This window comes from Aquarana catesbeiana, linkage group LG10 (genome assembly GCF_042186555.1).
Source record: "Aquarana catesbeiana isolate 2022-GZ linkage group LG10, ASM4218655v1, whole genome shotgun sequence".
Classification (NCBI taxonomy): Eukaryota; Metazoa; Chordata; class Amphibia; order Anura; family Ranidae; genus Aquarana; species Aquarana catesbeiana.
Window position 1 is genome coordinate 249,283,614 of NC_133333.1, and position 17,732 is coordinate 249,301,345.

Below are 17,732 nucleotides of genomic sequence, written 5' to 3' on the forward strand. Positions count from 1 at the left end.
AGACAGACAAAGTGCTAAAGTTAAAAAAAAGCATTAAGTTTGGTTAGCAATAGGTAGTTTTCTTAAAGATAATATAAAAGTGAATATGTACAGTATATACTCTCTCTCTCTCTATATATATATACACACACAGTATATATACAGTATATATTTACATACACACACATACTGTATATCCCCTCCAATAAAGCTACCTGTTGTTATATATCAATTATTTTCCTGCTCATAAGTTAACATATCCCCAGTAGAATTCGTAAAAGGCTATTTTTGTTGCACCAAAACAACCCACTTTCAATACACCAAACGAAGGAGCCCCAAAGCTTCTGATATAAAATCATTTGGAGTGATGAGACCAAAATTGAACTTTATTGTCACCACATTAGAAGCTATATTTGGAGGGGAGTCAACTTGGCCTATGAAGAGAAGCACATCATCCCAACTATGAAGCATGGAGGTGATCTCTGCTGTTTTTGGGGGTTACAGCGTTACAGGGAATTTCGTCAAAACTGATGGCAAGATGAATGCCTCCCATTATCAGAAAATATTGAAGGATAATTTACATTCATCAGCCCAAAAGCTGCGTATGAAACACACTTGGACTTGCCAACATGACAATGATCTGACACAAGTCAACCCTTCAGGGCTTCAGCAAAAAGTTAAGGTTCTTGAGTGGCCATTATGTTTTCTTAAAAAGTAGTCCATATTACAAATTCCATTTATGTAAACCTATGAGTACAACTACTATACAGTATATATATATATATATATATATATATATATATATATATATATATATATACAGTTGTGCTCATAAGTTTACATACCCTGGCAGAATTTATGATTTCTTGGCCATTTTTCAGAGAATATAAATGATAACACAAAAACTTTTCTTTCACTCATGGTTAGTGTTTGGCTGAAGCCATTTATTTATATATATTTTTAAAAGTGTATGTAAGTCCTTACCGTACCATAAAAGTCCACAGTCGCCTAAGATCTTCTGTCTATTGTTTTTCTCAAATGTACAGGACGACGGTACTTTATTGTAGCTTTACTATTAGTAGCATCAATATGAAGCCATTTATTATCAATCAACTGTGTTTACTCTTTTTAAATCATAATGACAACAGAAACTACCCAAATGACCCTGATCAAAAGTTTACATACCCCAGTTCTTAATACCGTGTATTTTGCCCCCTTTAACATCAATGACAGCTTGAAGTCTTTTGTGGTATTTGTGGATGAGGCTCTTTATCTTCTCAGATGGTAAAGCTGCCCATTCCTCTTGGTTCCTGTAATTTCTTGGGCTGTCTTGCATGAACTGCACATTTGAGATTTCCCCAGAGTGGCTCAATGATATTGAGGTCAGGAGACTGAGATGGCCACTCCAGAACCTTCACTTTATTCTGCTGTAGCCAATGACAGGTGGACTTGGCCTTGTGTTTTGGATCATTGTCATGTTGGAATGTCCAAGTACGTCCCATGCGCAGCTTCCTGGCTGATGAATGCAAATGTTCCTCCAGTATTTTTTGATAACATACTGCATTCATCTTGTCATCAATTTTGACCAAATTTCCTGTGACTTTGTAGCTCACACATCCCCAAAACATCAGTGATCCACCTCCGTGTTCCACAGTAGGAATGGTGGACCTTTCATCATTGGCCTTGTTGACTCCTCTCCAAATGTAGTGTTTATGGTTGTTGCTAAAAAGCTACATTTTGGTCTCATCACTCCAAATGACTTTGTGACAGAAGGTTTGAGGCTTGTCTCTGTGCTGTTTGGCATATTGTAAGTGGGATACTTTGTGGCATTTGCGTAGTAATGGCTTTCTTCTGGCAAAATCGACCATGCTGCCCATCTTTCTTCAAGTGCCTCCTTATTGTGCATCTTGAAACAGCCACACCACATGTTTTCAGAGAGTCCTGTATTTCACCTGAAGTTATTTGCGGGTTTTTCTTTGCATCCCGAACAATTTTCCCGGCAGTTGTGGCTGAAATTTTAGTTGGTCTACCTGACAGTGGTTTGGTTTCAACAGAACCTCTCATTTTCCACTACTTGATTAGTGTTTGAACACTGCTGATTGGCATTCTCAATTCCTTGGATATCTTTTTATATCCCTTTCCTGTTTTATACAGTTCAACTACCTTTTCCCGCAGATCCTTTGACAATTCTTTTGCTTTCCCCATGACTCAGAATCCAGAAATGTCAGTGCAGCACTGGATGAAAGATGCAAGGGTCTGTCAGGAGTCCAGAAACTCATTGACCTTTAATACACACACACTAATTACAAGCAAACAGATCACAGGTGAGGATGGTTACCTTTAATAGCCATTCAAACCCCTTTGTGTCAAATTGTGTGCATGTTATCAGGCCAAAATCACCAGGGTATGTAAACTTTTGATCAGGGTCATTTGGGTAGTTTCTGTTGTCATTATGATTTAAAAAGAGTAAACACAGTTGATTGATAATAAATGCCTTCAGCCAAACACTAACCATGAGTGAAAGAAATGTTTTTGTGTTATCATTCAACATATTCAACATATTCTCTGAAAAATGGCCAAGAAATCATACATTCTGCCAGGGTAAAACTTATAAGCACAACTGTATATATATATATATATGTAGTCATGGACTTCCTCCATTCAAGGAGGCTGTACTATGGCTTTCATGAATGAGTGAATTGAGATCTATGAATGAAGGATGGGTGGATGAATAAAAGGTCTAGTTATGGTTATAGTACAGTTTCTATAATTGGGGGTGGTGGAAAGGGCATGCATAGTTGCCACTCTTGATGAATGAATACGACAGGTCCTTCAGCGCTATTAACCAATCCACCACCCGTACTCCAAACGATTGTGGTGGCAACGATGGAGGTGGGGGGGTTCAAAGGAGGAAGACTTTAACTAAAGCAGGAGCCATCAGCACAAGGGACATATCACATCAATAGTAATTACAGTCCTGTGTGCTGATTTTTTTTTATCTTTACTTAGGCTTTAACACTTATCCTACCCATAGCAGTAACTCTCCTAGTAAGCCTAACACTAACCCTCCCTATGCCCCTAACACTAACCCTCCCTGTAATCCTAACACTATCCCTTCCTGTAACCCTAACATTAACCTTCCTGATAACCCTAACGCTAGATCACCAATTAAGCTTAACACTAACCCTCCCTGTAACCCCAAAACCAACCCTTTCCTATAACCCTAATGTCTGTACACACGATCGGACATTCCGACAACAAAATCCATGGATGTTGGCTCAAACTTGTTTTGCATACACACGGTCGCACAAAGTTGTCAGAAAATCCGATCGTTCTGAACGCGGTGACGTAAAACACATATGTCAGGACTATAAACGGGACAGTAGCCAATAGCTTTTGTCTCCTAATTTATTCTGCGCATGCATGGCACTTTGTGCGTCGGTATTGTCCACACACGGTCGGAATTTACGCGAACGGATTTTGTTGTCGGAAAATTTTATAGCCTGCTCTCAAACTTTGTGTGTTGGAAATTCCGTTGGAAAAAGTCCGATGGAGCCCACACACGGTCGGAATTTCCGACAACAAGCTCCGATCGCACATATTCCATCGGAAGGTCCGACCGTGTGTACAGGGCATAACACTTATGCCCTGTACACACGATTTTCCCTTTGGAATAAACTCTGAAGGTTTTTCCGACCGAGTTCCGATGGAATTCCGCTCAAGCTGTCTTACATACACATGGTCACACCAAATTCCGACCGTCCAGAACGCGGTGACGTACAACACGTACGACTGGACTAGAAAATGGAAGTTCAATAGCCAGTAGCCAATAGCTTCCGTCTCGTACTTGTTTCAGATCATGCGTCGTTTTTGGTGCGTTGGAACAGCATACAGACGAGCTTTTTTTTTCTGATAGTAATTTTTTCCGTTGGAAAAATATAGAACATGTTCACTATCTAAGTCCAGATGAATTTTCGGCGGAAAAAGTCCGATGGGGCATACACACGGTCGGAATTTACGATGATAAGCTCACATCGGACTCTTTCTGTCCGTGTGTACGCGGCACAACTCTCCAAATAAGCCTAATGCCGTATACACACGGGCGGACTTTTCGGCATCAAAGGTCCGACGGTCTTTCCAACGGACTTTTGACGGACTTCCGACGGACTTTCGAACTAACGGACTTACACACACACGATCACACCAAAGTTCGACGGATTCGTACATGATGGCGTACGCCCGGACTAGAATAAGGAAGTTGATAGCCAGTAGCCAATAGCTGCCCTAGCGTCGGTTTTCGTCCGTCGGACTAGCATACAGACGAGCGGATTTTTCAACTGGACTCGAGTCCGTCGGAAAGATTTGAAACGTGTTCCAAATCTAAAGTCCGTCTGATTTTCGACCGAAAAAGTCCGCTGCAGGTCCGTTGGAGCCCACACACGGTCAGATTGTCCGACGGATTTGTCCCGTCAGACCAGTCCGGTCGAAAAGTCCGTCCGTGTGTACACTGCATAACACTAACCCTCCCTATAACCCAAATACCAACCCTCCCTATAACTCTAACATTAACTCTCCCAGTAACCCTAACACTATATCTCCCTGTAATTCCAACACTAGCTGTCTCGGTACGCCTAATACTAACCCTTCCATTAAACCTGTGTGCTGTCTCACAAACTCTTCCTTATGTAAACATAAACCCATTGTGTGCAAAACTTGCATCTTATCAGTCACGACCCTCTGCACCAAAAACGATCATACTTATGGAAAGAAATACTGGTACGAGAAAACATTCATGCCAAGATAACTCTTACAGGACCTTTAAGACAATATTGCACAGAACTTTCCCAATTCTAACATAATCCAGACACCCGAGGCGATCTCCTTTCCACTCTCTACTCCTTCTTCTGCATATATTTACCGGGCCCTAATAATGCTATGGATTTTTCTTCCTCTTTCAAACCTTAATGATTAAGTTCGCTGGCAATTTAATTTATTCCAGATTTTTTTTTTTTTTTGTTACATTGTTCTACAAAGTAGTTTGTCTACAAGCTGTGTGTCTCTCTGCATGCTGTTTTGCCGTCAGCATTAAAATTCAGCTCACTGTGTTGGCTTTGTGTAGTGAAAGCCATTGAAGCGTTCCTTATACTAGACAAGGTACCCAACTTCAGCCGCATTGAATATTCCAGTGGAAGTGGTTATTAAACCATCAATATGGCCATTTGAGTTGAAAGGATCACTTTCAGTATATGGGATTTCTTATGGAAGTAAATAGCTTCCTTGTAGCTAATGAAGCTAAGAAAGAACTCTGAACAGAAAACATTTCTATAGGCTTATGAAAAGTATATGTGGAGTTAAAGGAAGACAAGACTAAATACTCATCCGTCCCACTGCCTGTGCTGTTGATCTTCGCACTGAAAAGCTAAAAATTGCAGAAGAATCTTCAACATCTGACATTTCTGAAGTAATGTGTCAAATCCCCCCCCCCCCATCTGCATTCTGTGGTTCTGTTGGGTAATGGTGGGGTTCCACAAGCAGGGTTGCATGATCACTCCATGTACACTTAATCCATTCATGCCTGGCAATGAATGGAAGCGCCCTGAGATACTTTGGACACAGGATTGTCCATGAAAGCACATTCTGGCAGTGCTCCTCCCGAGACTAAACTCTGGATCCGCCCCTGCACTGTGGACTGTGGAAAATGTGACTGCAGAGTGCCATTTATACAAGAAGTGCCATTTCTTGGAGTGAGCTGTTTCCTCTACATATGGAGTTACCCAAGATGCTTTGATACCAAGATCTGGACGTAGTTCTTCGTCTTCGTTTGGGACCTGGATGTCTTTACAGATCCATCAGCTGGATTCTGTATCTGACTATCTGATGAGCCTCGTTTGACCCTTGAGTCATTTTTGGAGTTCTCCATCTTTGCTGCTGGATCTATTCATCTTCCTCACCCCTCATGTGGGTAACCAGTGTGTTTGATCATTTGTTCATTCAAATGGTCCATTTTATCTGGTAAGAGTGCATTATATTGACAGTGGAGGATTTTTTCACTATGAACTTTGGTCACAACATCTGAAATCTCCTCATTTATCACGTGGTGGACAATACATTAATTTTTAGTGTATGGACTTTTATTATTGCGCTGCACCTCTCTACTTTTTATATTGATGTTTTTAGGTGTTGTGGTTTGCCTTTTGGTGTTCAGCCTGCAATTGTCATTTGCTTATTTTTCTCATTTGTGTGCGCTGATTGTTTTCTTTTTATTGTCCATGAAAGCACCCTGAGATACTTCAGGCATGGGACTCCTTGGAGTATCTGGGGACTCTGGAAGCTTTCATTGCATGCCCCTTTGGGGACAACTGGCCTGGTTTGACCAATTTTGTCTAGCTAGGTTTCCATAAACCCACTACAGCCCTTACAAAAATGGGTCCCTCAGCACCCCACACTGACACAAGCCTGAGACCCAATAGAGGTTAAGAGGAGGAGGAGACCATGATCGGAAGGCCTTTTTCGATGCTTTACTGAACAAGTAATGAAATCCGTATACACATGATTAGTTGTCCTGGTCCCAGGTGACATTTGATAATTATGGAGAGGGAGTGTGTGTTGAGGCACCTTTATAGAGGTTATCCAGAGTCCTGCATACCTGGACAGCAGATGAAAATAATCCCAAAAGTCCTTTACCTTTCTTCCTATGCTTCCCCCACCCCAAAGGAGGAGCTCTCAGAGACAGAGCCTTACAGCCTACATTTTGTCGTAGCCTGGTCATCAGACACTTCCCATGATGATCCCTTGGTGGCACCTTTACCAAAACTATTGCTGTAGCCCTCTACCCAAGGTGCCCCACTGCTGCCAAATGCAGAGCTGGCAGTGATGCTTCTAATCACTGGTATCTTACAACCTGGGATCTCTAGTGGCTCCTACAGCACCTGCACTGCCTAGTAATACAAGTGGTCTTCTAGGGCCATACTGTGGCTAGATTAGGGAATTACACTGGACACATATGTGCCCTTACACTACAGTTCCATCTGCTGGCCCCTATTTCCAGACAGTACACAGTAATCACTAACACAGCGTTTTCACATTAGGGTTCCTCCAGGGGTTGCCAGGGGTTCCTTGAGCAATGAGCAATTTCTGCCTCTAAGATAAGCTCTTAATGACACCATTGATCTTTTGAACTACAGGGGGTCCCCGGGTTACGAACAGGATAGGGACTGTAGGTTTGTTCTTAAGTCGAATTTGTTTGTAAGTCGGAACAGTACCTTTTTTAAGTGCAAATCTAGTCTCAGAGACAGGATGTAAACCCAAATCAACAGAGAAAGGCAACCGGATGGCAGAGGCGGCATGGTTAGTTCAAATATGTTTTGTATATTGTATTTTTTTACTTTTTAATCACTTTTTTTATTTGTATTTATTTGTAGCTTGTCGTTTACTTTTTTTAAATTTTTGTATAATTTTCTTATTTTTAATATTATTTTTCTTATTCTTTACTTTTTTTAATTATTTTTTTTATTTTATTAATTTAATTATTACTGTATTTCTTATTTTTATTTTTTTTTATCAATTTTTTTTTCACTTAACTTTATTGCTATCACACAGGAGGAAACAATCCCCTATGTGATAGCAATTGGAGGTGACAGGTTCTCTTTATTGACCCTGTCACCTCCAAAACAGGAGTCCAGGAGGGCAGCTGAGCACAGCTCTCCCCTCTCACTATTTTCACTGTATGGCACAGCAAGGAGATGGATGGTGAAAGCAGCCATCAGAGGCCAGGCAGGCCGGCCGGCCGGGCGGCGGGCCGCGGTGCACCCTCGCGGGGCAGCGGCGTAGGAAAGACCGGGGATCCTGGAGGCTTCGTAGGCTGCACAAGGCCTCGGCCACGACGGGCAGTTTTAGCGGCCTGGCAGGCCACCGGACCATACCAGGCCTGTGGATGGGCAGGCAGGAGAACAAAGGGGACCCGCAGCCAAGCCAGGAACAGAGGAAAGGCTCAGGAGAGGAAGATTCGGCCAGCAGTGACGTCATTCGGGCCCCGTTCGTAAGTAGGGGTTGTTCGCAACTCGGATGTTCGTAAGTCGGGGACCCCCTGTATCTGGAAGGGGTAATTCTAGCCAATAACCACACGTGTAAGGCCCCTTTCACACATGCGGACCGTATGTCCGTATTTCATCCATCCGTTTTCGGATGAAATACGGACATACATGCATCCCTATGGGATAGCGGGTGTCAGCGGATGTACATCCGCTAACACCCGATGTCATCCGGAACCGCTCTCGTCCGATTCTGCAGACGGAAGAAAATCCTATTTTTCTCCCCTATGGGGTCCGTGTTCCTCCGATCCCCCATAGGGGAGAGCGGAGATCTGACAGGGTGGTCCCTGCACAGTGTGCAGGTCCCGCCCTGTCATCCGCCGGCTCAGCTGGGGAAAACGGAGCGATCCCCGCTGAGCAGCGGATGTTCACGGGGCGGATCAACACGGATCCGTCCCGTGTGAAAGGGGCCTAAGGATCATTCTTCTGACTGACCATCACACTAATGTATCATGAGTTTTGGATATAGTAATTTTTAGCATGGGTTCTCTGAGACCAGAGAGTTATTCCAAGGAATCATCTTTGTTAAAAAGAATGAGAAAGGCTGCACTGGATGGATGGATGGATGGAGCTACAGAGTGCAGGGGGGACCAAGCATTCAACACTTCTGAAAGAATTGTATGCTATATATTCTTGGGCAAGCTTTAGCTCTTCAACGGGTCAAAGATCGATAGCTAGGACAGTGGGACAGATGAGTCTTTTCTTTGGGAGATGTTTTTTTCAAATTTTATGAAAAATGTAGCAGCACTCTGTATGTGTCCAAGGCCTTCAAAAAACGAGAGAAGACCCTGCTTGCTGTACCATGTACTTGTATGAGAAAGTCTCCTGTTCTCTTTGTGTTGCTTCCTTTATGTGAAACCCCTGTTGTTCCTGCCAGTCCCTCTGCTTTCCTGTGTCAGGGCTTGGCTCAGCCCTTCCTTCTCTGAGCTGGCCGCTCAGCTGTCGGCTAATTGCCAGCTCCTATCTCTCTCCACAGTTACCCAGCTGTTGTTGATTCTGCTCGTCAGTCCTGCCTACTTAAAGTCGTCCAGCTCACTTGATCTCTGCCTTCGCCTTTGTCAACATCACAAAGACTTTCTCCTGCGTTCCTGTTGAAGACTGGAACTTGACGTTCCTTCTGGCTCCTGATCCTGCATGCTGTACTACTATGTTTATCTCTGGCTCTCTGACATTTGCTTGGCTGACTACCCGATCCAGTTACTGAACTCTGGCTTGTTTGACTACGCTTACTCTGTTTACCTTATTATTATTATTATTATTATTATTATTAATAATAAACAAGTGTGATTTAACTATACTTCTGTCTCGGTCTGATTCATGGTTCCTGATATCCTGTTAAACACTGACCACACTAAGCAGAAGAACACATCGTGGTCAGTTCTCTAGCTGTACTGGGAACTCAGTGTGCTCTCCTCCGATGATCAGACTTGTTCTGACACGCCCCCTCTGCAAATCCATTCACTCACTGGAAAGCTCAGTGTGCTGCTGCTTCTCCTTCCCCCAGATCTTATGCTGCTAAGAACAAAGGGAATGTGATCACTTAAAAAACAGGAAAAAAATGTATTTATGATGTATTTTTATATCTATAAAAAAATGGTTTGCCTTTCATTTCTATTTTAAACTGAATGGGTTGTTTTACAAGGTGATTGTTTACAAACACTTTAAGTCGAAAATTTTGGAGAAACATGCCAAAGTGATAGGATCCGGGGGGGGGATACATGACCATCTGGATCAATTACATTTTTTTGAGAATGCTGCATATATACAGTGTGCAGCTACATCTTTCAAGATTATCACCCATGTGAGGAGCAGGGACAGGCTTCACAGTAGAATCTGTACCTGGAAAAAGCCATCTGATGCTTGAGAACAGTATCTAATTTGCTTATCAAAGCACAAAAAACATATGTAATTTCAGTTTGTATACTACAAAATTTTTGGATCTTGGTTATCCTGGGGTGCTTCCCAAAAAACAATGTAAGATGCTTCCAGGCATTAAGCCTGCGGCCACAGGTAAACTAAGCCCTAAAAGTTTACTTTAAAAGCTACAGGCAATAAGGTAAACACCAGACTTTCAAAAAGCAGCTGTTCAAAAACCACATATGAATGCTGGGCCGGGACAAGGGGTGGACAGAAGGGACAGCCGCTCAGGGCACCGAAGTAGGGGAAGGCACCCTCTCATCCATGCAAGCTCCAGATCAGTGGCTAGCAACCAGCGGGCTGCAGCTTCATGTCTGCTCTGACAGCTACTGTTCCAACATACGCCATAGCTCCCAACTGTCCCTGATTTCGAGGGACTGTCCCTGATTTGGAGCAATGTCCCTCTGTGCCTCATTCCTCCTCATTTGTCCCTCATATTGGTCTGATCTATATAGATGTATATAAAATGCACTTTTTATCTATCAAAAAGGGTTTTTCAGCACTAAACCTTTCATCTGATTTCTAAATTGCTGCATTTGTAAATTCCAAAAGACAATATAAAGGAATAGTATTGGTAAAAAAAAGCACTTGTGGGTTTAACCAATCTTGTTTTTTTGTACAATTCTCCTTGAGGGGGCGTGGCAAGGGGTGTGTCCTATGCCTGCATACTTTTGCTGATAGGTGTCCCTCATTCCCATCTCAAAAAGTTGGGAGGTGTGGTCACGGGTAAATTGAGCCCTAAAAGTTTACTTTAAAAGGTACAGGCAATAAGGTACCAGACTTTCAAAAAGCAGCTGACCCCACATATGTATGCTGGGCTGGGACAAGGGGTGGGCAGAAGGGACAGCCGCTCAGGGCACAGAAGTAGGGGAAGGCACGCTCTCATCCATGCAAGCTCCAGATCAGTGGCAGCTTCATGTCTGCACTGACAGCTACTGATCCAACACACCCTCTCTCCAACCCATCCCCCCCACTGCTGACACAAAACATGCATATGCAACCACTTTTTTAGCCACAAGAAAGCAAGTGATTGGCCATGCATGGGCAGTGCACCACACTCCATGCCAACCATTTACAGCAGAAGAAAGGGAGCAAAGAATGGGCACAAGGTGGTGCACCCATTCTACGGTATGTATTACGGGGGGTGCATTGTTTTGCATGCTTGCCCTGGGTGATAGGCAAACCTGTCCCCGTACTGTTTGTACGCACCAATCACAGAAAAAAGATGATTCGGACCTGCTCAGCTATGATGCCAATGAGTTGTCACCTACAGTTTCGAACGTTTTTAAAGTGTAATAAACTTTATTCTTTAGTTTTGGATAGAATTGGGGAAATATTCTAACCCCTATACAGGAGTCCTTTTTTTTGTTTAACAAATTACTTGATTCCCCATTGGGGGTTGCCACCTGTCCTGGATTCACCGGGTTTTAAATCATGTATTCAGGTTTCAGTGCGCCTGAAACCCGGACAAGATATTCAGACAGGAATGGGACTCGGAACAGGGCCTGACAGGAGGGTGAGGGGGGTCACTATGCAAGCCACATTACTATTCTCTCTTTCTCTCTCTCTCTTCTCTCTCAAAGGTGTCCCAGGTCTGTTACAATCCTATAGTGTATGCTAAAAAAAAATAATAATTACTGTGCACCACTAAAGTGTTCGGGTTTGGCTTGAAGAAAAAGTGGCAACCCTATTCCCCATCCACACATTCGAAGTGGATGGAAAATCCTCCTGCTGAGACTTTGTATTCTGACAGTGGGGAGACTTCCCTGCCATTACAATATACTGATCAGTGCTGCCGGCAATAGGTGGTGGTGCTGATCATGTGGAACGTTTCCAACAGGCTGGTTGTACAGAATTTGATCGGTAGGTCGACTTCTGTACAACCAGCCTTCCCTTACATGCAGAGCCGTTGATAAGGCAGTACAGCCAGCCCCCATGAGTTCCAAGGGGGGGGCCCAGGCATCTGCTGAGCAGGAGGGCCGGCTGTACTGTGTTATTGCAGACACCCATCCTCTTCTGTCTCCCACTGCAGAGCTGCCAGCTTCACCTCCTCTCCCTCTCTCTGGCTGCACTGTAAGGGGATTGATTATAGCACATGCGCCCCTTCCATCTGCTGTCCAGGCCCCCCTGTGTGCCCCTTTCCCCCGCAGCACAGAGGGGATATCATTCACTGGCACCTTCCTTTCCTGAATGAACCTAGTGAGCAACTGGTACCAATCACGTCTGTGTCCATTCATCACTAAAGCATAATAAATTGTATTTACTATGCTTCAGTTTGTGAATGAGCAGGAAGCCTCAGAGCGCTTCCTATTCATTCATCTGTGTAGCTGAGGCTGTAGAGAAAGGGAATAATACATTTATGTCCTCAGTCATGGCTGAATTTCGATGCATGTATGGCCAGCTAAAAATTTCCTCTCATTTCCTGTTCTGGGGGCAATGTTTTCCAAACAGCAAGTGAGGGGAAATCCGCTGATTGGATACCAATTAATTGGACAGATTAGGTTGGTCTTCATATTACTTTGTTTTGGTAAATCAGAAATTGATTGTACAAAGATTGTACATGTCCTGTTTAGATGAACAACACTTATCCCTCATGGAACTAACACTGCACAAAGTGCTGCCATACAGACAATAAAGAGCAATTTTTGATTTAGAAACGTCACATGATCGCCCTACAAACTTGGAGCTTTCAGCTGGTCCAAAACTTGTATTTGCTGCCATTACGATAGCATGTGAACTCAGCACAATGGCCAGGTGTTTTTCTCCTTACATGCCAGGAGCTCGGTATTGCACACTGTCCTGCGGAAAGTCCCAGTGGCCAGCACACTATAAGCCATGGAATAGGGCAACCACAAGACTCCACCATTCTTCTCTATAGGAGAAAAGCATCCTCCCAATTTTTATGGGAAAGTTGCAGCTATACGGTAATGTTACAGCTTAAAGGGTAGAAACCCCCAGGAGCCAATCAGACATGGTCAGGTTCAGGTCAGGTTTTATGGGAATATAAGCTATACGTTAATGCGGCGCGAAGGGTAGAAACCCCCAGGGGCCAATCAGACATGGTCAGGTTTAGGTCAGGTTTTATGGAAATATAAGCTATAAGTTAATACAGTGCAAAGGGTAGAAACCCCCAGGGGCCAATCAGACAGGGTCAGGTTTAGGTCAGGTTTTATGGAAATATAAGCTATAAGTTAATGTGGCGCGAAGGGTAGAAACCCCCAGGGGCCAATCAGACATGGTCAGGTTTAGGTCAGGTTTTATGGAAATATAAGCTATAAGTTAATACAGTGCAAAGGGTAGAAACCCCCAGGGGCCAATCAGACAGGGTCAGGTTTAGGTCAGGTTTTATGGAAATATAAGCTATAAGTTAATGTGGCGCAAAGGGTAGAAACCCCCAGGAGCCAATCAGACATGGTCAGGTTTAGGTCAGGTTTTATGGGAATATAAACTATAATATGGCACAAAGGGTAGAAACCCCCAGGAGCCCATCAGGCATGGTCAGGTAACTCAGGTTTAGGGCAGGTTTTGTGGGAATATAAACTATAAGGTAATAATACGACACAAAGGGTAGAAACCCCCAGAAGCCATCAGACATGGTCAGGTTTAGGGTAAAGATGACAGAAATGAGGACAAGGCTGTAGTCACTAGGGGTTGGTACAGTTGACTCTTTGAAGAGTTATTTTGGACATTCATGTATCAGTCCTCACCATTTATAACTGATGACATTGTATGTAGGTAGCGTTTAGAAAATCGATTACTCACACATGGGTTTCAGCTGGCCTATCAGCTCCTCCTTGGTCCACTTCGCCCACTCTTTCTTGTCTGTGTTGATAGAACAGAGAATGGGTCCACATGGCTTTCCGCAGTCCTCTATGGCCGGGACGTTCAAGTAATGCACCAATACGATGTCAGGATTCTAGGAAGGAAATGTAATGCAAAATTATTTCAAGGTCATCCACATAAGATCTACAAAGAGAGTGAAAAAATAATGTTAATATGCTACAACAGCCTTTCTCAACCCTTTTACCCCAATGGGACCCCTAAAATAATTTTTAGGTCTCAGGGAACCAATTCATCGGTGGTCAATGGGAAAAATGGGAGACCAATTCAATGGTGATCAATGGGAAAGATGCCCTTTGCATTGGTGGTCATTAGGAAGAAGGCAAACCTTAGGAAGCCCATAGATGACACAGGTACGGTCCTGGCTGAACAGGCCGAATTTCGATCCATGTATGGCCAGCTTTACAGTCGTGGTCAGTATGCCACCCTTATAGACAGCTAAAAGGATTATTGATGTTGTGTAGCTGGCTCTGCTAAGTGGCACTGGACTCATAACTATGCAGGCACCATCAGCTGGGAGTTCAATCAGCCACAGCACAGGAAACCCCTAGCAACCTCTGGAGGAACACTAGGGTTCCACAGAACGCTGGTTGAGAATGGCTGTACTACAGTATATTCACATTAAACGCTTTGAAGGGTTTTCACATTCGGAAAAGTGCACCACCAAAGTTGTACCAAATCCAGCACTCATCCTATCACAACCATGTTTTAGAAGAAAAAAAACTGAACTACACCATAGAACCATTTCTCAAGAGACGACTTGTCACAGATTCCAGACAATACTTCACTATGACCAAGACAGTGCTCCTATTGGGTAGAAGGAGCCTTTACAATAATTGTCAGACCAAAAATGGTGGTTACAAAAGTTAGGACAAAACATATAATACTGCCAAAGTACAACGGTCAGCTTTTATTCACATAGGTTTCCAAAAGTAAAAAACAAAACAAAAAAAACTCAGGATAACAAAAGCTTCTGTGCTAAAGTAAAACATTTTTTTAACCACTGTCATTTTTTTTGTCCTTCACATCTTGTCCAAGAGGCAAAGAGGAAATGAGAGGAAATCCCTCCCCTGGGGTCACCAGAACTAGTACCCCTTTGGAAGATTTCCCCTTTAATCCTATTCTGATGTCAACCCAAAATGTGGGATTTTCTATCACTGCCACCCTTGGTGAAAATGGTGAAAAGGACAAATAGAGAGGGTGAATCTCCCTAACGGGGGCACAGACAGCAATAAAAACTGACAGACGTTGTAATCCCTGTCCACTCTATCTAAAACGAAAAAGGGGGAAAAAAATAATGCCTTCAGTTTTACTTTAATGCCAGTGACAGACAGCACCATATACTGTATGTCCTGTTTTTATGCTGTACATAGACTTTAACTACTTCCCACCCAGCCAGTGAACATATACGGCCAGGTGGGAGCTTCCCCTTTCTGAGTTCAGGAACATCCCTCAGAAGGAGGGGGATCGCGCGCGCACGCTGCGGCACAATCCTGATGCGCTCGTGTCACCCGGACACAGCGCATCTCCGATCGGCAGGAGGGCTCTGTGATTGGCCCTCCTGTTCACATGACGGTTGTGTCCAATCAGAGCCGTCATATGATGTAAATAGAGAGCCGGTTGCTAGACGATCAGCTCTCCTCTCCTAACACAGAAGTTGCCAGTGAGGAGAGGAGAGGGGATCGCTGCAGCCAGCCGGTGATCAATGAGTATGAGCTGTTTTTTACAGCTTTTTACACACTGATCACCGGCCTAGTGTCCCCACACAGTGTAAACACACAAGTCCCCAAAATAGTGTCCCCAAAACACGTCCTCACACACATGTCCCCACACAGTAAAAACACCTGTCCCCTACCTACGTAACAGTAAAAACACATGTCCCAATGATCATCTGTACACGTATGTCTGTGATCACCTGCGCACATCTGTACATGATCATCTGCGTACATCTGTTGTACATCTGTCTGTGATCACACAAACCAATTATTATACACTTAACAGGATTTTTTTTACCAAAGACATGTAGCAGAATACATTTTGGCTTAAATTTATGACAAAATTTGATTTTTATTGGATTTCTTTTTAAATAGAAAGAAGAAAATATTGTTTTTTTTTCCAAATTTCCGCTCTTTTTTTCGCTTATATCGCAAATAATAAAAAACGGAGTCGTGAATAAATATCACCAAAAGAAAGCTCTATTTGTGGGAACAAAATGATAAAAATTTTCTTTTAGGTACAGTGTAGCATGACTGCGCAATTCTCATTGAAAGTGCGAGAGTGCTGAAAGCTGAAACTTGGTCTGGGAAGGAAGAGGGCGAAAGTGTCCGGTATTGAAGTGGTTAAGAGAAGAAAAATTATATAAATATTAAATAAACATACATTAATAATATATATATATATATATATATATATATATATATATATATATATATATATATATATATATATATATATAATTATTATATAAATATAAAAAAAATATATTAAATATATTATTATTATACAGGATTTAAAAGCGCCAATGGTTGGCACAGCACTTCACAACATGAGGGCAGACAGTACAGCTACATTATAATTCAATACAGGAGGAATCAGAGGGCCCTGCTCATATATGCTGTATATAAATGTATATTATTTTTTTTTAAATAATAATAATAATAGTAATTATATATATATATATATATATATATATATATATATAAAATGAGATACTTGATACTTTGGTTTTCAATGACTTGCACCCACTCACACAGCGCTGCGCGGAAGAGATCCAAGATTCAGAGCATGGAATAGAAAACACCACCTCATCATTTTCCAAATGACTTCTCGCCAAATTCTTAGCTAAAATTATAGATAATTATTACTTTGCGTTAACCCCTGACTACCCACTTATCTTAATTCCTCCGCACCCACTTTTTAACGAAAATAGTGATCCACCATAATTATTTCCCACTGACACGGGCTTCATTAGCGCAAACACCACCGCGAATGTTTACTGTCGCTGAATTAAATCCGTTTAATAGGCTGGCACAATAATCGTTTATACTCGTTGGTTGCCACGGCGATGGCGGAGGGGGGGGTCTTTAATAACAAACGGGAGCGCACGGTTTCTGAAGCAACGGCGAATTATTCAGTGTGACAGCCTGCTGCTATTTAAAATATTATATGACAGATCAATAGAGGAATCAGTAGATTGTAAATAAAAACAAAACAGTTTTTTTTTTTAGGTATGGGGTGGGGGGTTGGCACAGTATAATGAGATCTTCACATTTTAAAGGAAACCTGCCATTACTGAAACAAAGGCACTAGCTTGGTGACTGTCATGTTGGTCCTTTGCCTTTAAAGCCTATTTTAGTTTTTTTTTTCTCCTTTAAATCCAAATGGTGATCCTGCCGGTAGCACACTTCCTGTCCTAGGGTGACAACACCCACTGTGCTGTATTTATGGAGGAACGGCGTTGTCACCCTAGGCTGCTCCCCAGATTTGGACTACAAACACCTCCTTCTCGCCATATCTCCATCATATATAGGGGAGTTGTTTCAGTAGTTCATAGAAGATAGCTGAGAAGGCTAATAACAATAATCTGAGATATCAGGAAGTAACAAGGACTTGCATTGCTGGCAGGATCAACAGATATTTTTCTCTATTTACAGAAAATGTGCTTGGCCTGAAAAAAACAAAAACAAGTCTGGTCATGACATCTAAGGACTGGTAAGCTGCAATATTTCATCTTTGTTCTTTGGCTGATACAGTATACAATCACAATCTGTGCATGATTAGCTGCATTGGAGAGCAGGGGAGACACAAGGGATTTAATAGATGCCTGATGTCTCCATAGAGAGAACCTGACAACTGCCCAGTGTTATGACATAGGGGGCTTGTTAGCCCCCTAGTGATGGCAATAAA

General features: G+C 42.7%; 1 protein-coding gene across 9 annotated transcripts in view; it reads right to left on the bottom strand.

Moving 5' to 3' along the window:
* CAMTA1 (calmodulin binding transcription activator 1) overlaps positions 1-17,732 on the bottom strand; it is a 2,014,371-nt gene that overhangs the window by 367,626 nt on the left and 1,629,013 nt on the right. For all 9 annotated transcript variants that reach the window (XM_073603612.1, XM_073603611.1, XM_073603609.1 and 6 more), the window contains exon 6: positions 13,749-13,902. In XM_073603612.1, the coding sequence (XP_073459713.1) occupies positions 13,749-13,902 (154 nt within the window). The remainder of the gene's footprint in view (positions 1-13,748; positions 13,903-17,732) is intronic.